Source organism: Rhea pennata, chromosome 2, assembly GCF_028389875.1.
Source record: "Rhea pennata isolate bPtePen1 chromosome 2, bPtePen1.pri, whole genome shotgun sequence".
NCBI classification, from domain to species: Eukaryota; Metazoa; Chordata; class Aves; order Rheiformes; family Rheidae; genus Rhea; species Rhea pennata.
The window spans coordinates 3796869-3822105 of NC_084664.1; the positions used below are offsets into that span (position 1 = coordinate 3796869).

The 25237-nt window shown below is 42.0% G+C and overlaps 1 protein-coding gene across 5 annotated transcripts in view; it reads left to right on the forward strand.

The window, feature by feature from the left end:
* Window positions 1-19908, forward strand: part of CCDC13 (coiled-coil domain containing 13) — a 34449-nt gene extending 14541 nt beyond the window's left edge. The window contains exons 7-16 of one of the 5 annotated variants that reach the window (XM_062568724.1): window positions 410-514; window positions 2277-2441; window positions 4004-4180; window positions 5881-6087; window positions 7401-7537; window positions 10267-10350; window positions 11179-11307; window positions 13813-13967; window positions 17293-17404; window positions 17953-19908. In XM_062568724.1, the coding sequence (XP_062424708.1) occupies window positions 410-514; window positions 2277-2441; window positions 4004-4180; window positions 5881-6087; window positions 7401-7537; window positions 10267-10350; window positions 11179-11307; window positions 13813-13967; window positions 17293-17404; window positions 17953-18112 (1431 nt within the window). In that variant the 3' untranslated portion in view covers window positions 18113-19908. Of the gene's footprint in view, window positions 1-409; window positions 515-2276; window positions 2442-4003; window positions 4181-5880; window positions 6088-7400; window positions 7538-10266; window positions 10351-11178; window positions 11308-12079; window positions 12238-13812; window positions 14554-17292; window positions 17405-17952 lie in introns of those variants that run through there. The other 4 variants (XM_062568720.1, XM_062568721.1, XM_062568723.1 and 1 more) reach the window with 4 other exon arrangements.
* Window positions 19909-25237: the final 5329 nt, after the last annotated feature.

Consider the following 25237-nt stretch of genomic DNA (forward strand, 5'->3'; position numbering starts at 1 on the left):
ATTGCTAGATAATACAATTTGACACTCTCCAAAAGCAGACAGCAAAATACAGATTCATATTTTGCTAAAAGATAGCTAAAACTTTTTTATGATTCTTTTTAAAAGAAACAAAGAATAATACTTAAACCTCAAAATACTGAAATATTTGCATACCCACTTCAACAAGTGAAATGATTCATGTTATCCAACCCCTCTCCCCACCAAGCAGTAATAATGTTTAATGATGATCTGAAAGAGCTTGTATCACGTGAGATAACTGAATATTAGCTACAGGTGTTAAAGGCTACTGCATACACAGTGTTTTGTGTTTGCTCCTGAAGAGAACAGATTTCCTGTCACTGTCCCCAACACATATATTTTAGCCTAGCCTTATTGTTGGTGTTAATCCCCTCCCCCCAACCCCCCATAGCTTTTAGCAAATGAAGTTGGTGAAGATGTGAATATTCAGAATCTCCTGACCACATCCGGCAGCTGGCGTGGACGAGCCCAGCAAATTCTTGTCCTCCAAGGCAAGGTGAGTTAAGTCCCTGCATGGTGGTGTGTGAGGTGGGTGCCAGGATGTTCTCTCTAAGTACATATGTTCCTCAGTTTGAGATAAACATGCTGTTAATTCTTCATTAAATAATTCTTAACATCTATACCTGTGTATAAGACATGACCAGTACAGAGTTTGTGGCAAATACGTGACCAGTCTTTTCGGTGCTGAGGAAAGCAACTGTTGGCATAAAACACTTTATGATAACTTTTGGAAGACGCTTTCATGTGTGTGTTGGGGGGTGGAGTTACATTGTAAATAAATGTGTGTGTGTGTGTGTGTGTGTGTGTGTGTGTGTGTGTAGGGTCTTTAGGAATTCCTGTAGATTGTAATAGGCTATTCCAAACATGAAAAATTCAGTATTTAAGATGGGGATCTTTAGCATCTGTGTCAAAGGAGAGCATTCAGTGACCTCAGAGAGCTACAGCAGCCTAGCTGAAATCTCAGCATGTTTTGAATGTGCTTTTCTCCGCTGAGAGTAGAAGGAACCCCTATAGTATCTGCTCTTTGACTTGGGTCCCTTCAAATGCCTAAAGTCAGATGAGAAGAATTGAGGCCTGATGAGATTTTCAAGTTTTTCCCCCAGGAACTTCAGTAAAATCTTTAACTCTTGAGTCTGAACAACATAATCTAGCTGAAATGTCAGGTCAGGACAGGGGCACAGTTTGACTGCATCTTAAATAATACTCCTTTCAAGTAGTTTTGTACGTAATATTCCTATTTTTCTGCTGTTGAAGTATATTGCAATGAACTGTGATTTTTTTGCACTCTTATTGTTAACCTCTTATTTCCCATGGAAAAATTACATTTTCCTGCCATTAGGATCTCTGGTTGGTGTTCATATGAAATTTTAAGGTATGGTACTGTACTGTACTCTACTGCACTATAGAAATTTTTCTCTGAGCCAATTTCTGTAGGCTCTTTTCATAGTCAATGCGAATCTGGTCAATACCGTCACTGGAGACCAAGCAAGGTCAGTACGTCTCATCTTTGAAGACTCCCCAGGCAGAAAAACGAAAAGGTGGAAAAACTGTGCTTTCGCAGTGCCTGTTTCCCTCCATTGACTATAAAAGAAGCCTGTAGTGAATAGCTAAAATTGAGGAACTTGGTTCATTTGCCCACACGTAGGTGTCTGATGCCAACTGAGGTACTGTAGGGTGTCCCACTGGCCTCTGGCTATTGCTTCAGAAGGGTGTGGAAGCCCTATGGGTCCTGTGTCAGATGTCTGCAATATCCCAGGGCATCTAAAACAGCACTGGGCACTTATGTTCAGGCTAATGCTTTGTTCAGCAGATATCTACATTGCGGACGTCCTGCATGGTGATTCTTCTAAAGATTGAGATGCTTAAATGAGGAGAGAACATGTCTGAGCCCTCTTAGAGGAGATCTGAAGTACAATTCTGTTGCCCACGCAAGTATCTAGTGCCATTTGAGATGCTTTGGGGTATGTGCTGTGTATATGCAGCTCCAGAAAGGCACTGGTCTCCAGTATGTTCTGGGTCTCTTGTAGATCTTTTGTCCTGTCTCCTCCCTGTACGGATGACTTGGATGCCCTAGGCATCTATATGTTAGCGGCTAACAAATTTAAGTTTGAAAGAACAGACACTATGTTAGTTAAATAATGTCAGTAAGTAAATGACAAGATGCTACACACTGAGCTCCCTTTGGCTACGTGTGCTTTGATGCTGGACCAGTGAGTTCCTGGTAAAGGCCCTGGATGAGACTTCATATTGTCCCCTAGGTTCGAGAGCTGGAGAATCGTCTGGGTCAAAACAAAAGCAGAACATCATCAACTGAAATTGGTGATGAATTTCTGGCACTTACTGATCCAAGGAAGTTGTCAGCCCAAGAGAAGAACTTGTTGAAGATTCGCAGCTTGGAAAAAGAAAAAAAAGAAGCCTTGGAGGTAAAATCTGTGAGCTGACGAGAGTCCTACATGGAATATTTAGTGTGTGATAACTTGGCTACCTTCAGAGTATGTTTTTTACCCCACCTAGAGGCCATTTTGGAAACCTACACACTCTGGAGGAAGTCCTGCCATACTTAACAGTAAAAGACTTATACACTTCTTTTATATGTTGTACTCCTGCATAGCCAGGTGCATATTTGCAGTACAACATCAAGTCTTCCCCTTTGCCTCCTGACTGATGTGTTGGATGCATTTAGTTGGGTCTGAAATTTGGCTACCTGACAACTGTATCAGATATATAATGCTAGAAAGGAGGAGAGAGGCTCTGAGTTGCACTACTGCAGGCCCTGGCTTTATGTTGAGCTCCCACATGGAAAGAAGCCCTGCTAAAGCTGTTTTCAACTCAGTAGCATGCCCCTCTGCCTCATGACAAGGTGTGCACCTTTCAGGCAATCTTAAATATAAACACCCCCCTCACACCTTCTATATCTGGCTGCATGGTTATGGGCTCCTGCATTCAAATAGGATGAAGTTTGGAAGTCTTTTGCAGGCCATTTTGCATTCATCCCAAATACCCTCTCCAAGAGGCGTTCTGAAAAGGGGTCTTACCCTCCATCTATCATGTGCGGTCGTTACAAAATATAAACAAGTATCCAGTGTTTAGGGGTTGAGTGGGGCTATCACTGGTGGTACTTGTAGTAACCCTAGAGTTGGAAAGGGTACACAAGCTGGTCTATATCCACAGAAGACGTAGAACCAACTACATATATTTAGGTTAGCAAAGCACATTTCCCTGTGCTCCTTTCCTATATTGACTTCTATAAAGGCCACCTGGCAGCAGCCCAGAGGTTGATTAGCTGTTGCGCTTCTCATCACAATTTAACCATGCAACAGAATGAGCGATGGGTTGATAAGTTCCTTCCACTCTTGGCAGTGAGAATGAAAGAGAAGATTTATAGCCACAAACACACAGCACAGGGAAGATTTTCCTTGATAACTCTAAATCTGCATAGCTTCACTTCTCACTTTGTGTTTTAGGCTGCACTCACAATAACTTCCCCTATACTTGTTCATACTAAACTGCTAGCAGACTTCCTGGCCAGTTTAATTTGGGCCCAGATATGGCTCAGAGGACAGCATATGCCAGGGACAGTTTCTAGTAGGCAGTGAGGCCATGGCCACTGTGTATCTGGAAGTAAAAGAGTTTCCCCATGGGGGAAATTTATCAGAAGTATATTCACTTGAATGGTGAGATGAATGAAAGAGCAGGAACATACTGAATTAGCTTTTTACACAAAATTAGAAATTACTTCCATCCATATACTGGATCAACATAATTTACTTGTATTCCTATAGCAGATAGACCTTTCTAACGCTGGCAAACAAGCACAGAATGGTAGTATGTATAATTTCTACTGAGATGGGGATGAGATGATATACCAGTTGCATGGTTTGGATTCTGCAAAGCAATATGTGATCCCTTGGTACTTGCCAAAGCACATAGTGCTTGGTGATAAGCTATAACTATCATTTCTTACAATGTGTTTGCATCACTGCAGAAGCTCTCTGAGGAACATGATGCTCTCCAAAAAGATCATGAGGAAATAAAAAAAAAATTTGATGCATCAAAAGCCAGGAACAAAGTGCTGTGCAGCGAAGTGAAAACTCTGAAGGGACAGATCGTAACCTTGTTGGAGAAAGGAAAACACGACGATGAGCTCATAGATGCCTTACTGGTACAGTCTGACTATTACTGTTGGTCCCAGGCCCTGCAGATCAACACTTCCTATAACAGATGAAACATGGCATCATTTTATGACACAGTGACACAGACAGCCTTAGGATATACAGGGGCCTGCTGAATCAAACCGTGACAGCCAGAGGTTTCATAGTCAGCTAAAGACCTTCTGCACTTGATATCAGATCAAGTAAAGGCTGCAGGACAGCACCAGGGGTGACTCAGCTGGAGTCAAGTGGCTCTAAGCTGTAAGTGTTGTAAGAAACATTTTGCAGAAGGGTAGAAACAAGATTGTCTAGTAAATAAAGGCTTAATTCCTAAGTCATGAAGCTGGACTGTTCTGCTTTCCCTATTCTGCTTTCAAACCTGTTAGTAGTGTTTTTTTTTTCTGAGATTGTCCACAGTTTTGCACTTTAATTTATTGTCTTACACAGCCCAAAACGCACAAGGCCTGAACAGTAAGTACTAAACCTTGTGCACATCCACCTGCAGTAGCTGGAACCGAGAGGACTCAGCCCTTTCAAAGCTGACAGTATCAGTAGGGACTTAAGATGTGGTTCTGTTGGTGCAAGCAGCTACTGTCATGTTCTTGCAGGCTCTGTGTGTTCTTCTGTGATTCCAAATGGTTTTCCCCAGTTACAGTAACGAGAAAAAAAAAATAATAGAAAATGTGTCACTTTTTCGATCATGTTAGTTCTGTACTTCCCAATCCAGCTGCTCACAGTCTTATATGCACTTAATGTTTCCTTGTTTCTGTATGTAGGTTTCAGCTAACACATGACAGCTTAGGAGTTAGCATTCTTCTTTCTGACCACCAGGCAGTGGTGAGGAATATTCATGAGAGGAATATTGGTACTGACCAGCAGATTACATAGCTTAGAGGAGCCAAGTAACGGTTGTCACTTTTCCTAAGTCTGAGCAGTCTCACTAAAATTATTACAGAAAGTCACAAGTTTATTTGGGAAATAACGGTTAACCTGTTTTTTCTCTTACAACAAAGCAGCAACTTGCTGGCAATTTGCTCTCCTGACAGAACAAACCATCCAGTGAGTATGAGACATGTCAGTATGAGGAAAAACTCCAAAACCCACTGGTAAAACAGCCTGGCCACATAGCTGGCTTTTCACACTGCCCTCGTCTCTTAAGGTCGCCATCACGCAATCTGTTCATGTTCCAGTTTCACTAAAAGCACATTGAAATCTTTACTGTCTGTTACCTAATTTACAAAAAAAGTTGCCTTCTTTGTTGAAGGCCAGCCTTTCTTAGTCTTTCTGCTGCACTCTGTAGTGAAGCTCCCAGTAAGCTGCATCTCTCGGTGGCCCAGGTCCTTTCTGCTTGCACCATCCAGTTACTAAAGTCTTGATATGACCCGCCGAGGTGAGGGAGGACAGACTGTCCTTACCCAGCAGGATGTATCTGAGTATTAGAAGTTAGAAGTTCTGCACAGTCCTCACAATGGATAGAGATGCTGAGAGCAAGACAAGGTGATCTGATGCTTAAAACATAATGGACCAATTTAATCCTTGGAGTGGCAGTAGTGATATCAGTTTGATTAGACCAGGAAATGGGTTTGGGAGGGTGGTAGATTGTCTTAGCATTCAGAAATATGTGTTTGTCTTGGAGGGTATGAAATATGCATATATTCTTAATCTCTGTGTACAAAAGTGAACATATCTCTCATTGTTTCTATTTTATCAGAGTCAGCAGAAGCAAATGCAAGAGATCTTAATGCACCTGAGCCAGCAAGATGAGAAGAACAAGGAGTCCCAGCAGATTCTAGGGCAGCACTTGAACAGTGAATCTCAAAAACAAAACTGCCTTATAGAGCAGCTCAAACAGATGGTGGCTGAACGAGAAGCAAAGGTTAAAGAGCTGGAAGAGATGATTGGGCAGCTCACACTTCAGGTAGGCAGAAGAAATGAACTGGAAGAGCACACCTTGTGATCATTTTAGATCTACTCTTTCTTCTCCCATGTTGTCTGAGGTTGCTACTAGCTTGAGATGGCAATATCTGTGCTGCTGACAGACTCTTCTGTTGGAATGATAAAGGAATTCTTGTGACTCAGAGTTTACCATTTGTACCTAATTTTTCCTCAAGCTGTTTAAGCTACAGAAAAAATAGGGATGTTGCTCACATCAACATGCAACTTTATGCCAAGACTGTGTCATATGACTGACAACAGGGGCTGGACTGCAGTGGGGACTTCTCGGTATTTGGCATCCTCGGCTGCTGTTTGCCGCAGGCAGACGAATACAGCTCAGGCCAGCATCGCCAGGCTGCCATGGTAACCAGCGGCATCCTGTTGTGGGAGCAGTGGGACCTCTAAAAGTTATTCTCTTCTCCTACCTGTAAACCTCTTAAATTCTTCCCCCTCAAATCTCCAAGCTGTTGATACGAGTATGATGAATCTCAGCCATATGGAAATTTTAGTGTGCAGGTGAAAGAACGAGGAAGGTTGGCTCCTTATGGACCAATATGTTAAAAATGTTTCCAACCCTTATGATCTGATGTTGCAAGCTGACAGAAGCAAGGTGAGACTGTCCTTGGAGTACAGGTGTAAGGATTGAGAGTTAGTCCGCAAACTTGCCAAAGGTTTCTTTTGTGATCTAGTTGTTTGCAATCAGATTTTGTTAGAGTATTTAAGCATCCAGCTGTCAATGATATAAAACAAATCAAAATTCAATTATTAAATAAGAATGAAGAAACATAATTTTCCATTTCTCATATTTCTGCCTTAAAAGAGGCATTGGGGCTTTTGTTTTTTAATCTTTGTCCTTATACAGGTGTTTTTTTTTTTATCCTTTTTTTTCCCTGAGATTCAGCTCCAAATTGTAGCACTTCTGCTCCTCGTGGGTTTATGATGAGAATGTCAACCTGTCAGTAACGGGGCAAGAGCTGAACCCAAGAGAAAATCCAGGGCAGGAACACAAACCAGCCATGGTGGCAGTAGTACTACAGTGCTGTGGGTTTTCTAGAAACAGTGCGCACCCTATAATTTCATATGAAACCACACATTTTATTGACTTTTGCTTTTATGTGTAGCTTTGTTCCCATCTTGTGAGGGTCAGAAACTAAACAAAAGCTTTCAAGGAAGTCCTGTAAATCAAAAGTTATGATGTGCACATAGCAATAATCCTAAGCAACTGATCAGGTATTGATGTAGCTCTTTACATTTGAACTGTATAACTCCTTTAATACCCTGCTTCAACATTAACAGAGTAAATCTGCCCATCAAGGAAGCAGTTCAGGAGTTGCTGCTATACCACCCTTTGAACACTCGGAAGATACAGGTTTTACTCTACTCGGGACCCTGGCATCAAGCAGTGATCAGATTGGAAGGACTGGATCTGCTCGGTAAGAAGACTCAAGTGTCAATGTTCAAAATTGTTATGAGTTGGTCAGAAGCATGGTTTTTCTAGCCAGTTGTATGAAATCACAAGTGCAGTTTGCAAATGGCTCTGACAGCTTGTTTACAGTATATAGGAATCTCTAATCACATTATCTCCTGGACATTTGTCCGGGGACAAGGAAAGATACGTGGACTTGCAGACATTACTACATTTAACATGACGGTAGTGCAGCTAATTCTTTCTCTGATTCAGATGAGGTTTATGTGGTTGATTTGAGTGCCTTGGTTCTTGTCTGTTATGAGAAACAGGGCTTCTAATGAGGAAGCTTCTGAAAGCAGGTGGGAAATTAACACAAAACTCTGTTTTAAGTAAGTAGTAAATCACTGGTGTATCATTTAAATCAATATAGATGCTTTGAGGAGGATTTTCTTGCAGAAATATTGAAAGTATGCCACATTAGTAGTTGTTCACACACTTTTTCAAGCCTTTCTAAGGACTATTAACTTACATTAATCTTAAAACAGTCATAGGTCTGATTTTTGTGTACACTAATGCTACTGTGGGGCACTCTGGCTGTGTAAGGGACCACAGGAGCCAAAGAAAATTATATCATTTCCTGGGGAAAAAAAAAAAAAAAAAAAAAAAAAAAAAAAAGCTATTTTCATTGCTAAAGTGTTCATGGTCTAATTGAGAATGAGATCTTGAGACTTGTGTTAGGAGGAAAGAGGGAATTTTCACAAGGAGAAGATTGCAACTAGCTTCTTGTATATAATCTTTTTAAAACTCCCTTACCAAGTTACTTTGAACATTGAGTTTGACCTGAAAAGTGACAGGTGTATCCCTAAGAAGAACATTATTATAAAATTTGAAAAAAGTTCATCCAAGTGTTTTGGAGTTAAAGTTAAAACATTACCATTATTTGAATATTTCCCTTCCTTCCTGTTTCTTTTTTTTCCTGTAGCACCAAGCACCTTCTTTTTTGTTTCTTGCTGAGTCTTCATAGCATAAAATCCCCTTGAAAATATACATTTCGATTTTATTTCGAGCCTGCAGATTTTATTTCTACAAGCCCTTAATAATTTTTGTTTTGATGAGATGTGCTAGTGGTCTTGTTAGTACGTATGAAAGGATTTTGCTATAGTGAAAGAGAGATTAGTGACTGTGACTGTTGTGAATGTTATGCTCTCTGTATGGGCTCCATGTTGTTCAGAAGAACCATACAGATCTTTCTACAGTAGGACATTTCCCTCTGTTAATCCCAGTCTTCCTTTTAAGGCCACTGTTTTTTCTAGAGTGGTAGCATCTTCCTTGTTACATACCTTTCTCCCCTTTCTAATTTTGTAGAAGCGTGGCAGGGGACAAATCTATATTTTATTCAGAGTTTTTCTGTTACTGATGACTTCAGATTTCTGGTGATAGGCAGGATTTCTGGCTTTATAGAAACCCTTAAGTGCAATGCAGAAATTATTGCTGGCGCATGTGGCTAACATAGTTCTGTCATGAAAATAGCTGACGTGTCGGGTGGGCAATGAACGAGTATGAGAATTGCAAGAGCCATTAATAATTTGGTCAGCAGAGCTTGCTTCATTAACTTTAATATACTGACGAACCCTCTATTCTTTTTTGCTTTAGTGAATCGTCTTTTCCTTTCAGGAAAGAAGAAATGAAATATGCTATAAATAGAAGCAAAAATCCCCTTGGAGATGTCAAAGTAAAAATCTGCTTTCGTAGATTGGACCACTTTTGTCATTACCAGCCTTAACCTGGGTTTGGGATGGATTAACCAGATACAGCCCAGAAGGCAGCTGTGCCTGTTCCATAACATTAAGGCTTATATCCTCTGTTGGCTGCAGTTTTTAGACAAGGAAAGATGGGCTTAATCTACAGGGACTTGCCTTTAGGCAATTGAGTTCAAGATCTGAAATCAAAGACCAGAATTTTATGTCCTAGGCACATATATCATTAAGCATAAAACTCACCCAGACTGGAAGTAATACTCTAGTGTTATCAGTTGCGTTCTATTTCCACAGTAAGTACCTGACAGGTTTTCCTGAGGGTCTTCACAAGGTGGAAGAATTGAACGAAATGTAAATATCTAGATGCATATATTGGGTAAAGTATATTTTTAAGAGGCATTTGAAGACAAAAGTTCTGCACCTTGCTGCAGAACAGGGCTTCAGTTGGTGCAAAAGCAATGCAATATGCAAACTCCATCACACTAGTACAATAAGTTGTGCTTGTCTCAAGTGACAAGCTAGTGAGTGAGGTGTGAGATGGTCCAAGATAAGGTCCAGGACATGGCCTGTGGGAAAACAGAGCAGCAGTGACTGGTGTGGCTGTTTGTGTGACCAGCTTGAATAAAGCAGGATCAACAGCTATTACTGCTCACGAGTTGCTTCATGGCTACTCTTGACAGCGATACGCTATGACATGGAGCTGCAGGATGCTGGTCTGGAGGGCTAGCAAAATGTCCCCGGAAGTGCAGAGATCAAACATTGCTCAAACACAGTTTCTGTACACTGGAGACGCAAGGTGTGTTTGCAGCACATTTCAGAATCTGAGAGCAAGCTAAGCTATTGTGTGTGCATAGCCTGTATGATGTGTACTTAGGGGGCTCTGAGAGTCTCTGCCCTGTGAGGCAGCAATAAATGCAAACACTGAAAAATAACAGGAGTTCCTGGAGGACTGCCCTCTGCAGAGCCCAGTGGTTTAACAAAGCTGTTTTCCTCTTAGCACTGTGTCCAAGATAGGCCATATGCTTGTAGAATCGGCAGCTACTAAGCCTCCCCTTTCCTGTAATAACGTCACACCTGGAAGGTATGTATATAATGTTCATCATAAACAGGAGAGATTTCCTGCCATGCTCCACAAGCTGCTGGCAACCCTTAGCCCGTTCTGCCTTGTTTCTGTAACTGACAGGTGGTTTCTCATCCTTCCTGTCTGATACTGCCAAAGGTTTCTGACACAGGCTCCACTGCCTTTTTGCACTCTTAATTGATTCAATCGATTGCTAGTTTTGTGCGACCATAAATCCTATTTCTTATTTCCCACCCCCACACCCCGGTATTTCCATGCTTTTTGGTCTAAAGGAGCTATTCCTGAATATTCCCATGAGGAGAGGTAGGGGAGGAAATGAATGAAGTTCATAATGATGGGATAAATGGAAAAACTGCCCCATTCTGTTCATCATATTATTAAACAACAGAATGGCCATTGTACTAATGCTGCTTGAAGCCTTTTAGTTAGGGAAAATCAATAGCATGCTATTTAATAGCTTAGATAGTGCTTCGGAGAATACATATGTAAACTTCTCTTGCTTTGGCAGTAGCAATAGGAGGAGAGTCAGCATCTGTGAATTGATCTGCGGTGGAAGTTTGTTTTCAGGGATGATGGGAAGGGGGAGCATAGTTGCAAGGGAAAAGGCCTTTTTTATTGAAACCCACAGTTGCTTTATTACCTCATATTTCTTTTCCACTTACTGCAATATAGAGGTTGGTGCTGGGGGGAGGTAGTGAGCTTGGTTCTGCAGCCTAGCTTAGTCTTCAGACAAGTATATTCTGGTACATTTTTTCAAAAGCTCTCTTTGTTTCATTTCTTTCATTTGTGAAATGAGAAACATGCTCTTTATGCTTCTGCTTGTTTTAGGCTTGCTAAGACTGACAGTCCAGATTTGAAAGTGCTGCAGACACAGATCACGGAGCACAAGGCTCTCTGGCAGGCTGCTGAAGTGGAAAGAGACAGGCTCCTGGAGCTGGTCACTGTGCTGCAGAAAAGGTAGTGCCTGATTGTCAGCGTCCTCTGTGGGATGCTGTAATTAAGGAGCTGCTAAGCAGACAGACGTATGATGTAGTGTACAGTGCAGTATGCCATACGCTGCTGGTATGATACTTCCTTAAATAGGGACTTTAAAAAATTTTCTGCTCAATTTGACTGAGTAGTTGATGATTCCTTTTTTTTAATCCTTTTAGAACAAAGGACAGTGAAAAAATGGAGTCATCTTCAAGCCTGCTACACCTATATACATACAGAAATGTTGTATTTATGTATGTGTGGTATTCTTTAGGCAGCAATATCATTCATCAGTAGTAAATACTGTAATTACTTTTATAATCTGAGTTCTGTTGCTTTTCACATTCTTATAAGTTTCATTGTATCCTTTTTTCAATGAATTTTTTGTTTAACTGAAGTGTAACGGTGATTTTTTTTCTATTATTCAATTCAATTTAATACAAAGTCGAAATCCAGCTATGTTTTTGGAGGACAAAGTAAGGAAAGTCTTTTCTCTTTAGATACCTTTCAGCTACTGATTTTTCCCCCAGTTACAGAATCCATATTATTTGATTTCCAAATCTATTCAAGCTTCTGGGAAGATACCTTTTTGTCATTGTGCTTTTGAAGACAATACATAGTATTTGCTTTTTTTCCTTTATTTTACACCAGTTACTGTTTCTCACTTGTGTATCTTTTATCCTGTACAACTGATCACAGTCAGAGAAATATATTTCTTTATAACGTTTGAAAAGATATTGTCCCTTGTCGCTTTCAGGGGCTAAATCATGGAAATACACACTGGGAGAATTCTATTCATATAACTCCATGTGCCTTTAATAGAGCTATGCAATTAGATAAGGACAGGGCTGTGAGTGATTGCTGAATTGGGGCCGTGGTGGATATGGGATAATGAAGAAACACAGAGTCAATGAAATGCACAGCTAAGAATAAAATGTACCATAGACTGATGATTCAGCAACTCCACCATTATCATTTATCAAGAACTCCTGCAGGTAAAGTAAATTTTGTGAGATTGTGTGCAATAACTCTTCGAATACCTCAGGATAATATACTATCCAGTCATATCTCAACATGAATATATCTTTAAAAAAAGAACAATCAAGCCTTCCTCCTCTTCCCTTATCTGTTGGAGTGTAAGTAAGTCAACATACTCAAGTAACATACATGATGTTTAGGTCAAGGGAACTTCACTGGTAGTGGTTATATCAATGAAATTTGTCTGCAGCAAGAGGATTAACACTTGCCAGAATTTAGGGCTGCCTTTTGCAATCAGTTACTGCAGAGCAGAATACTTGCAGAGGAATACTCCAGAGTAAACTCTAGGATCAGTCATTCCTGGGCAAAGGGGAAGAGCTAGAGGAACATTTCAATATAAGTTACTTGTGTTGATAGAAGCTTTCATAAGAAATTACAAATCATGTCATTTCTCCTCCACTGTTTGTCTAATGTGGATGCTAGGGGACCACCTTGTGAATTCACCATTTAGTGAATTCAGAACCATTGAAGAGAAATATAATTTCACAGAGTATGTCACCAGCCTGGTAATTCCCTACCAAAGCAGGTCAGAATCTTGCCTGTAGCTAGATTTTAGAGACAGTGATATAATTTTATTATGATTAAAATATTTTTCAGTTGTGCCAGCTAGGAGGGAAATAAGACTAATCAAATCTCTTGATTCAGGGAGTAAGCAGCTATCACCTGTGGGGTCAAAAAGGAAATTCTTTTATTCCCAAAGACAGTGAGTCAATTCAGGATTCATACGATACTGTGAGTCAATTCAGGATTCTCTCTAGCTTTTAATTCCTTCAAATCATTTAATATCAGCCACTTCTCCCCAAAAGATGCACTGTTGGCTACATTTGTGGATGCACATCAATATTTTGTAGTTAATTGTCTAAGCTGTTATGTGGTGTAAACAGAGAGGAAGTTCGCTCTTCCCTATGAAATTCCAGAGTGGCTCATTACTTTCTCTTCAACTCAGTTTCCTCCCTGGTAGTTTCTAATGGCCAAATTTATTAAAAGCAATATTCAGCTTCTTTTCTTACTTTCAGATAAGTGATGCAGAACAGCTAAATCCTAGATAGTGTTTTTAGAAACTACTTTCCTTCCAGAGTTTCCGAATGTGTAAAAAATGCAGTTTATTATTCCTCTAATTAATGATCTCCCCTCAGCTATCTGCAGCTTGTCTGCTTATCTGAGTGGGAAATTTATATGAATAGCCAGTGTTAAGGGATCTAAGCAACCTCCATTAATGAACCAATTATTTATAACTGTACTATTAGTTAATTCTGTTTTGCAAATTTGGAGGATGTCATCTGGAAGAATTGCACTGGGATTTCTGCCTTTGGATGCAAGGAAAATTCTCCTATTCCCTCTTTTGGGAGCTATGCAGCATGAAGCAGAATTCAGTACTAAGACTGACTAGTACTAGGCTCCTTACAGGCGTAACATGAAAAGGTTGAACTACCTTTTTTTTTTGCATATCAGGGTGGAGGAAAGCAGTGATAAAGTTTTGGAAGCTGAGAAAAAGCTTCAGGAAGAGCGGCGGCGATGTGTAATTTTGGAGCAGCAGCTTGAAAAACTAAAAATGGATCCAGGGAAGAACACAAGTGCACAGAAACCTCCCCTGAGGAGCAAGGCAGGTGAGATGGAGCACTTAGCAAGGGGAGTGTCCCCCAGGCCAACTCCATGTTAATAGATAGCAGTGATATTTGGACTCTCATCTCTCCAACCTACACAAGTGCTTGACCTTTCACTCTGTAATTTAGCCCTACTTGGAGCAGTGGATTGATACACAAGGTGAAATCCTGGTCCTACGTAATTCAGAGGCCTTTGCCATGGATTTAAGTGAGACCAGAATTTTTTTCAATATAATGTTTTCATGGGATGAGGGTCTACAGGAAGAACTTGATGCCGCTCTGTGTTGACATGAGGCGACACTGTGTTCCCCTTTACTCTTCTGCCTGAGGACTTCATCTGAAGGTTAAGTTAAGAACAGAATTAAAGGACGCATCCCAATTTAAGGCCTGTCAGTGCCCATGAAAAACTATTGCTGGTGATGAAGTAATTAGATCTGGTGTAATTTATTATCCCATGAACATGATAATCTCCTGCTATAAATATGAAAGCCTTGCTAGCATAGTTAAAGAAGAAGAATTCATGGCAAGATATAAAATTTTTATTTCCCTGATCAGATCCTTTTATTGCTTAAGGACTCCGATTCTGTAAAATGTCTAAACCAATAAAATGGTACATATTCTTAAGGAAACTTTTACAGTGGCTTCCCTTTTTATATGTGTTTTTATAAAGTAGAAAGACTCTAAATGCCAAGAGACAAACACTAACAGTAGGAACTTCATTTTGGCGAATACTGGTGTGGATGTCAAACTGAGTTATGGTGGCAGAAGAGGTCAAAAGCTCCCTAGCAGATCATGTGCATGCTCTTGGTCTGCCCCAAGGTGAAACACCTGATCTTGGGCCATAGGGAAAGAGACTGCCCTGCAGCTCAACAAATGCGTGCTGTGACTTTCCGTCATGACTCCATCAAGCGCTACTGTGTGTACTAATCCTGTTCTCATCAACTTCTCGCCTAGCTAATCTGTGTTGAGCATTATGTCCTCTACATGTGGTCACCTCCCTGTCCACCTGCACGGTGGTCTTGTTTCTCCTTAGGCTTGGGTCAGATAGAAGTAGGAAATGCTTCTTTAGCTGTATCGCTTTTCTTTGCATCTCCTATCCTAGTGTCCTTCGTCACATCCACGTTTCGAAGTGAGATCTCTCAGGAGCAGCGTGATGATGCAAGATACTGTGTATTGTTGTTCACTCTGGGAGCTAGGCTGTCCTGTATAACATTTCCTTTGTGTTCAGGACCTCAGGTGAAACACTGCCATTCACCCATCTAGCATTGAGAGAGAAATTAGGTACATAAGAACAGGATTCAGAGGAGCCTTTATCATAAATGGGGACTAAGAGCACATGGATGCTTGAAACTTACTCCTGTCTAAAATACTGATCTGCTCCTTAGAGCAGAACTTTTGTGCCCTTAACAAGGGCCCAGCTAACACTGACTCGTTCTTCCTTTTTTTTTTTTTTTTTTTTTTTTTTTTTCCCTGTGAACACTGCTCTTTAGAGCTGTCATACCTATATAAACAGAGAGCCTGGCAACAGAAAAAGTAGTGCAGAAGAATTTAGAAAGAGTCTGTCCTAGAAGACAGAAGTTTGCAGTTCAGTGACCAGCTTCATGTTAGGCAGAAGAATATATAGAAATGGAGTGCTCCAATCTTTGAGGTTTTTGGATGTCAGACATTTGTTTTGAGAGGCAAAGCAGTACTGAGGCTCACGGAAGTGATATAATGGAATAGCATTTGTGATGCCCAGTAGTGCTTGGAGGTGAGAGGCACTGGATCCCTCAGGTAGTTCAGCAGGTGCCCAGAGAGGGAAATCGGGTTGTGTTTAGGCACAGATAGTGGCCAACTGGGAGTTCTGGGAATACAGGATCAGTGCGGTGTTTTCCTCTGGCTCTACGCCTTAAATAGTATGAGAGCATTTTTGTGCTATCTTCTAGAAAAGGATTTAATCCATTTTTTTTTGAGTTTTACAAAAACCTGAGAGCATGAAGTGTTGATGTATTATTCTGTTACCCTACGTGTACATTTCCCCTGCAATCTCAAAGAGATACAGTGAGCAGCACTTTGGGTCCTGAGCCATTTTGGTGAGGTTGTGCTGTGGTAACGATCTGGTAGATCATTTCTGAGAAACTGGCATTTCACAGCTGGAGGAAGCAGGCTGTTTTTACCAGCCTGCACAGCACTCTGGTGTGACAGGTTCCTTCTAACTAAATATTTAGTTCATTATCTTTGTCTGCCTAACGACTGAAAAAAAAAACCATAATAAGGATTAACAGTCAGACTAGTAAGAAGAAATTGTCCGTACCGTTCTTTGAAAAGAGCAGCAGCACCTAGTGACTTGGCAAAACACGCTGCAGTCTGCACAAGAAGCAAGTCTGTAATTTACCTTTTTAGTGGAGCATGTACGTTATCTAAGTGCTTTCATGCCAGATATTTGAGGAAATAAGAGATGAAAAACTTGAGTATGTAATAGAGACTAGAGAACCCACTAATTTACATAATGTTCCCTTTTCTTTCTGAAAGTGCAAAATTAGAGCTGATCTAATTACTAATCTAATGTTTCTAGTCTCTTCAATTCAAGGAAAGCAGATAAGGATGCTGAGCAGCTAGAAACAACCCAATTGCATTTAAATTTTTTTTTAATTTTATCCAAATTTCTAATTTGCAAAGAAGAATCTCAAAGGATAATAGATAATTAACACCAGGTTTTTGTCAATCATATAAAATACAACCTCAAGATCAAAGGCATCTTCTTGGTTACAAAACATCACCATTTCTTCTCTTATGCTTTGCTTCTCCAAACCCAGGAGTGAGGTTCAGAAACCAACATCAGATTCTTAATTGGGAAATCATTCCTGATTTAGAAAACTTACTTTTAGTTACATTTATACATGCTTTACTGAGTTGAACCTATACTATGCTTATGCTGAGGATCACAAAATGATTCACAAAAGCTGTTTCAGTGTGTGCCACACAAATATTATCACAGGTATTCAGAAAGCAACAGTTGTCACAAGCTTAAATGAAATACAATGACAAGATAAACATCCAAATAATACCATTCAGCTGTTTCTATTCATTTTTTCCCTAAATAGATAAACACACATATTACTGCATTTAGCCCTGAAATGCAAACTCAAGATATTTTACTTTTCCTGAAAGGAGATTAAAATAACACTCTCTCCTATAATATTTACAAATGTGTTCACAGATATATGAAAAATTGAACAAATTCCTTCATACTTATCCACTACTTCCTGAGATTTACTTGGTGTACCACCAGTGGAAAAGATTGCTTTTTTTGTTTTAGTAAAACTCCATTTTGTGATTATATCTACAGGTCAGTCCACTGGTCAGTCTAGACTCAGCTGGAACGTGAGTGATAAAGAGCTCTCTGCAGCCCAGCTCTCCAGGCTGCCTCTAGAATCGCAGATTCAAGAGCTGAGCACAAGGTGCGATTTCTGTCAGCTTCTTCAAAAATTCAACGGCTAAGATTCATTCCTGTCCTCTTAATAGTGATATTACCTGGCCACCTCCTCAGATGATGAAACCCAGCAAACTCCATAGAAATCACAGAAAGTCTGTAAGCTGTTCCTTGTCCGTGTCACTCTTTTATAAACTTCCTAATAATTATTTATATACCCAGACATTTTAAGCTAGCACAGACCGCTTGCAAAAACACACCTTTTCTTTTATTTTTTTACTGTTAATAACAAGCTTATGAATGAAACTAAAATTTTCACCTTTGACAAAACAGATATGAAAAGGATCTTGACCTTCTAATATCCTCTATCTCAAAAAGAAAAGAAATAAGTGTGTTTTTTTTTGTTTTTTTTTTTTGTTTTTTTTTTTTTTTTGTCTATCCTTTCTCATGCCTGATGCCTGTCATAAAATTACCAGAGAGCATGTGTTTCAGTGTTTTCTCTGGAGCTGAAGCACTGTCCTCATTTGCTTTGAAAGTCCACAGCTCACATGAAAGTTTCCTTTTGTTTCCTCATAGGCTTGTGATCCAGCTGGATGAGAATGAAGCTCTGAAGGCTGCTTTGGAAACTGCTGTGAGAATGAAAGAGGAAGACTTTAAACTGTACCAAGACACAATGGACCAAGTGAAGGAGATCTTTCTACAGGCCCTTCGGCAGCAGAAACAGGAGAAGAATTAAGCAAGATATTCAGAATCCTTTGGACTGCCAAGAAGGGGGAGAGCCCAGGCCTTATAGCCATGAATTGAAATGCAGTGGAAGTGTAGTTTTCCTGCAAATGGTAAAGAAATGACATAATCTGATGCTGCGAAGGATGAGAAATGGCTCTAAACAGAAGTACAAAATCAATGAAGATTTTGCATTTCAGCAAGTTCTATCTGTAAGAGTTAGCTAGCAGCTGGCTCTCAAACTGCACATGCTGTGGTTTCGTGGCATTTAGGAAGCTGCAGTTCTGCAGTGTGATGTTAGGCAAAACCTTTCAGCAGAATTTTCCTAGAAAGTGCTTGGTGACTAATATGCTGCTGACTTTATCTGCACGTGTAGGAATTTGCCATACAAAACTTAGGCCAGCCCCTTTCCAAAGCCATGCCAGGAACATAGTGAATTGAATTTTTATCAGCAAGCTGATACCCGTCTGTCTTAAGGCTTTTGTGCAATACTTAAGTGCTGAAGGAGTAGATTAGCCCGGCCTGTGAATATCTGCAAGTGAACTTTGTGGAGACTCTGTTGAGCATCGCAGTCTGTGTCTTTGCTTATTGCGTATTGGCAGTGATAAGAGCTTTCACTGCAGAGGTAGGCAGACTGTGCAGACTACCCCTCCTGTCAGGCAGACTTGCTTTAAATTCAGCTCCTGTAATCACACATTCTATATGAAACTTGCCTTCCACGATAAAAATGCCCAATTTCTTGGTCTATGCATTCATCCATCAGTCAGGTCTTGTTCTTGCTAGGAAGAAATGCTAGCAAAACACAGGCAAGTTCTTGCCACACTTCTTGTGATGCTAAAAACCCTTGCATCTCTGTCATTTTCTCTTACAGCGTGGTGAGAACACTGGGCGCAAGCTAATCAGGCATTAACATGCAGCTTGCTGGCAGTGAGCTAGCCTTAGGGATTATGAACAAATGGAGAGCTGGTCATTTTTGTATAGTGCTGCTTTGTTTTGCAGTTGAGAGTCTTTCAAAGCTCTTCTCTTTCTGCTTTGCTTTGTTAGCCGCTTTTTGCAAGTGCAAAGTTTGCCAGGCATTAACCCCATCCATCAACAAAAAGTGGATTTGTGGACAGACAAGCCACCACTGCCTTCCCCAATAGTAGGAGCAGGTTCTAATTCTTACCTGTGCTGAGATAAGGCAGAATGAAGAAGAGAGCAGAGTTGAGTTACTCCAGACATAGTGAGAGCAGCATGGTCCCTGTCATCCTTCTGCTTAGTCTCAGCAATGTCTCTTCAAATAGTTCACCGAGTCCCTGACAGAGGAGGTCTTTGAACCAAGGAGAAGCTAAATGCCTGAGAATTAACCCTCTCTGTGCTTAAGAAGAACTTGACCCTGCTTCCCCAACACTGACCTTTAGCAGAGCAAACTTGTGAGGTGCCTGTCACAAATGGCAGGACCAGATTCCTCTTGCTCTCCTTGGCAATAGCATCAGAGGAAGAGGCATCTTGCAACTCTCAGCCCCATCTCCAGCTTCTGACAATTCAAGGAATCATAAGTCCTGGATCCCCTGTGACTGTGATGGGGGGGACAGATACAGTCTCATCCAGGTGAGCTAGTTGCCTCTGTTCAACTCCATCCTGAGGGAGATTGTGCAGTATGGGGTTGACTGAGCAGACCAAAGAGAAGAAATCAGTCTACCTCAGACAGATATTTTAAGAACCTGCAGTAGTGAGGAGAAGATGTTGAAAGGTTTGCTGAGCTGTGGCAAGAGGTGCGGATACTTTGCTATGTATTGGCTGCTAAATTCAGGCCTGATAGCTTACAGTTGGAGATTGTGATTTTGCTTACACAGAAGTGTGAATCAATAACATTTTCATGTAAGTCAGTGTACGTGAGAATCAATGTACCGTCCTTTCTAGTATGTGGTCAGCATTTGTCTCCTATCCTCGTGATGAAGGAGTGGAGATCATACCACTCCCTAACAAAATTCTCCCTGGGATGGCTATGAGTCATCCTATGAAATGCAAATAAGAAACTTGGAGGGCTGTGTGTTATGGAACACGCATGGCTTGACAATACATGGTGCAAACCTCAAGCACTGCAACACTCATTTCTTTAAATATATGTTTGGGATTGCACAAAAGTGTATCTTCTTTTTATGCAGGTACACCCACACACACTCACTCACTCACTCACTCGTGGAAACGTACAACTCTACTACCTCTGATCACAGAAGAGTGGAGGGTCTGAACACAGGCATGGCTGTCCAGTTCTTCTCAGTTTTCACTTTAGTTTTGAAATAAATTCCCTCTGAATTTCCAACAGAGTGACTTTGCTTTGGTTTCTCCCAGGGCTGACATTGCATGGATCTCTTGCAGTGACCGATTGCCATTTACTGTATGTTTTCAGGGTATGAGACTGATACTCCCACTATGCATGTGTTCTTATGACTGAATGTAAGAAATCTGGTCAGGTGTTTGAAGCAGCAGTCCTATTTCAGCTGGCTTCCGCCCCCATATCTCGCAGCCCTTCACCCTGTTTTGGCTACGAGTGCCTGTCCCCACGTCACCCTTTGCTGTTCTGGTACAGAGGTTTGTTCTGGTGTGTGGTGCAGCTCTTTCAGTGGTGATCTGGCTGAGAAAAACTCACAACTAAACCAGGGCAGGGGGTTGCTTTCCAGCTCACTCAGTTCCGTTTAACCAGTCCATCTGACCACCATGTGCTCTGTCTGCTTGTCCAACATGAGAGGGCATTTGCTTTAGCCGGCTTTTCTGTGAAAATATCAGTAATCAAACTACAGGCTAGATGTACGCTATGCTGATCTGAGAGAAGGGCAGTAGAGAAGCTAACAAACATGTCTGTTCAAGTCCTGATATAGTCCCATTGTTTTTTGTTTTTTTTTTTTTTTTTCTCTTTTCCTATTCCTTTAAAAGCTGTCTTACACGATGTAACTTTAGGACCCACCTTCACCTAGCTGAGGTATTAATCAGTTCAGGCTTCCTCTTTTTTTTTTTTTTTTTTTTTTTAATTCAGCTCTCTGAAGGAGTATCTGAGTGGAGAGTAAGTATGAAACTTCATGAATGCAACAGGAAAAAAAAAGTGAAAATATTTGTCTCACTGCCTACAAAGCACATGCTACTGGTCCTCAGCCACAAAGACTCTCCAGCAAACTTCATGTACTTTTTAAGCTACAACATTTCTTTTAAGGATCTTGCTGGGCTTGATCTGAAAACTTCAAAATCCCCCACTTTCTGTGGAAATTTGTCCAAGTGGATAAGTATCAGCCTGTTAAAATGCTGTGCTTTAACTCTGATTTGAACTTACCTGACTTCAGTTTGCAGCCAGTCATCATGATGCCTTTCTTTGATAGATTTAAGGACATTGAGTACCCAGCATTTCCTCCCTGGAGCAGCCTTCATCCAGTGTAAAGTAATGCCACAGACTTCTTTTTGATAAGCTAAGCAAATGGAGGTTTTTTTTCAACCTCTCATTGTTGCAAAAAGGTGGTGACACCCTAGTGGTGACACCACTCTGTACCTCTGACACAGGTTAGTGGCTAGAGTTAAGCTTTAAAGCACAGTGTGAGGTTTAATTCTGCCGCTTGTAGGTATTTGAGGTTATAGACACCTTTGGATTAGCCACTAGGATTCAGCCAGCCTTTAGCCAATATATGCTAAGAATAAGCATCCTCTCGGAGGCTAGGCAAGGCTGAAAAACTTGGAGTGAGTCAAAGGCTTTCTAGTGCCCTGGGGTTGAGTAGAGCAGTTCCACTAAAGAGACAGATGGTGCCTGATGGATGCATCCAATTTTAAGAGTACGGCTGAACTGCTAGGAATAAAGTCTATTGCAGTCCAGCTGACTGGCTGCAAAATGAATTGTGTTAGCACTGTTAAATATAGACAGTATCTGCAGGCACGAGCCCTCCGTGCCCCAGGCTCTGCTGAGCCAAGCCATGAGGTCAGTGCCAGTTGCACTGTAACCTGCTCAAATCTGTAGATGTAGACTGGGTCTGGGGGTGGCTCATGCCCTCTTCATGCGTTAAATCCTGAAGGACTTTTGATTTTGGGGACACTAGAAGAGGCAGTCACCTTCCCCTGTGAATTCCACCCCAAGGCTGTGGTAACCTTGTTCTCTAGGAGTTTGGCTACAAGCAAGTCATTAGAAGACAATTTCAGGCATTGAAACAGAAGATTTACCTGCATCCTTCCTGTTGGGAAACCAGAGAGAAAGACTATGGGAAGGGAGTGCTAGAGGGATGATAGATGGAAAACTGCTTCGACAAACCCTCCGACAGCTTCAGCCAACAGCTGCTACTGCCCAGCAAGCAGCAGGGCCATCGCCCGGTACATGACAAAAGGAACGAAGTTAGGCTTTAAATGGAAAAACACTGTAACAGAGCCACTGTGCTCTAAATTAAGCTACAACCAAGCCAACCAGAGTATTAGGTTTCTCCCCTCATCCTCTCTGCTCCAAGACCAGCTCACAAGCCTGCTGCTCTTGCAGGACAGGACAGCCTCACTCAACAAATACCGGACAAATCCCCATGCTTCTCTGGTTACAGACCAAAGGCTCTGAAACCAATCTGCAGGCAGAGGGTTAAGTCCTGGATTTTAAAGCAGCTCATTTGTCAGTGAGAATAGTTATCTATCTCCATTACTAAAAACTGGAGGAACGTTGACTGTGAGGCACAGCGTGCCGGCGAGAAAGAGGGGTACAATCCTTCCGTCGTTTATCTAACCACCCTTCCAGCAGGGAAGGTGCCATGGTGTGGTTGGCATGTCTCCGGCAGGGCACTTCCGCTCCCACACAGCTCCCCAAGAGCAAATCTCACTGCTATGGGAGGCTGGGACTCATCCTGGAGCCCAGATACCACCTTCTCTGCCAACGTCTGATGTTTGAGGCTGTCTGGTCTCTGAGAGGCCACAGATACTGCTTTCTTAGGCGTATATATTAGGATTGGTGGCCTTCTGGAGGCATCCATCTCCTGGCATCTCATCTCTGATAGGATATCCAAGCAGCAGATGCCTAAATGAGACCTGTGAATCCTGGTCTTTATTCCTGGCTGAACACATAATCCAAGTTTCACCAAGGTGCAGCGTGAACACAGTGTTCCCACCAAACATTTCCAGTTCCTGCAGTGTCTTGTTGAAACGGGCCTTTCCATTTAACCCCACTGCTCTTCCCACATGGTTTGTCACTAGTGACAAACCACTAAAGAGCAGTCTGGCCTCAACTAGTGTGCCACAACTTTCAGTAACCTGCCAGATGTTTGACAAAAATATCATTAAAACCAGCACAAAGCTCTAATAACAGTCTTTAATCATAAAGCCACAGCACTGGGGCAATAAAGCACAGAGGTGTCCCTATGCCAAGAAAGGCACGCTGGTTGCAGTTGAAATAAATCTTATTATATTAGAAATCAAGAGTGTTTTTTCCTAATTTTTTTAATAATACCTATAAATTAAAGCTAAATGATTTTTATCACCACAATTCCCAGAGCTTCATGAAAAACTACCCCAGAGGCCTCCATCTGTATCAGACTTTTCAACCACAAAGCTCACAAATTGCTCGTCACAAAATACTAACAATAATACGATAAAGCAATAATAAACCATCTATTCTAGGCCCCGGCGGCAAGATCCATATCGCCTCTGGCCCCAGCGGCGCCGCGGCCGCACAATGGAGCCTATTGTGCCTCTGAGCCCGAGCGCTGCAAACAGAGCTGTCATCTTGGCCCAGGGGAAGCTGAGGAGCTCCACCACGGATGATGCTCGGAGATAAGGTTTTTTGGGGATGCGGCAGGTGGGAAAGGGGCTGATTCCTTGCTGGGGAGAGAAGGGGTGCGCCTAAATTTCAATGTCTTGGTTCCCCTCTCGATGCTGGTGGCATTGCTCCACCATGAGGCCCCCACACTGGATGAGCAGGAAGGCTTGGAAGTGGGGAACTCTTTCACAAAGGTCGAAATTTTGCAATTTTTCTTTGAAAAAGTCCCACTAGCATGGCAGTGGCAGCTGAGCAGCCCTCAGCCCACATACCCCCAGGTCCACCTGTGACCCTCTCTCTGGGAGACAGGGGCAATTTTCTCTCCTGCTAAAGCTCCCTTGATGTATTGCTGCGGCTGGCAATAAACAGAGCAGCCATCGATAAACTGTGCTCTCTATAGGCCCTCGGAGCATGACAAATTGTGTTTCTGGGCTTATCAGCGCCAATCTCTTAATTACTTTTCCTCTAAGCACATAGTAAATTGTGCCAAGGTCTGATGAGCCAGGCTCCTCCAGGCAGGGCCTGAACGCAGAGCAGTGACACAAGGACGAAGGTTCCCAGCACGGTGATGCTGGTCAGAGCTGCCAGCTCCTGCCTGCTCTCCGCGAGGAATTTTGCACCAGCAGTAGGTTTTGCCTGACCCTCATCCTACGTCACATGAGAGGGGATGGATCCAGCAGAAGCAAAAGACCTTTAGCTGGGTGGTTTCCGTGGGTCCAGATTGGCTCTCTGGAGCTCAGGATACGATCTGCCTCCTCCTAAAGCAGATGACCTACACAGGTAATTCTAAAAGCTGGGTTTGCCTGCCTGATGTCTCTCCTCTGTCCGTACAGGGAGCCCAGAAGATGCTTGAGACAGTCCTTCCCAGCATGAAGTCTCCCTGATCTTGGCAAAAGAGCTTGGCCCAAGGCAAGAAGAAGAATCACAAGGAGTGTTAAACTGCCCCATTTAACAACTCCATTAGCTCATTCCCATCCCTCTCACAAAGAGTCACAGGCTGGGAAAGCTTGGCAAGCCTGGCGGGAGCGAGCACAGGAGACCCCCAAGGAGATGGGGATGGGAGATGGCCCTTGGTGGGGGCACTGCCTGGGGACTCAGGTTTGAGCCTGTGCTTTTGCCATAGGTGTCAAGGTCATCTCCCAAATGTCGGATACTTGCTGTTGGCATCTGAGCTGCACCCTGCACGCCAGCTCTGAGCGGTGGGGAATGCCAGGGGATCCCCAAGCTGGCCAGTAGGAAGCGGGCAGAGGCTTCTAGAGGTGTTGCAACCTCTGAAGGAGCCCAGAGTGCCTCGCTCTGATTTAATCACTATTTGGCAAATGCTTAGGTTAGGGAGGAATCCCATCTTACTGCTCTGTGCCTCAGTTTCCCCATCTGTAAGCCGAGAGAACT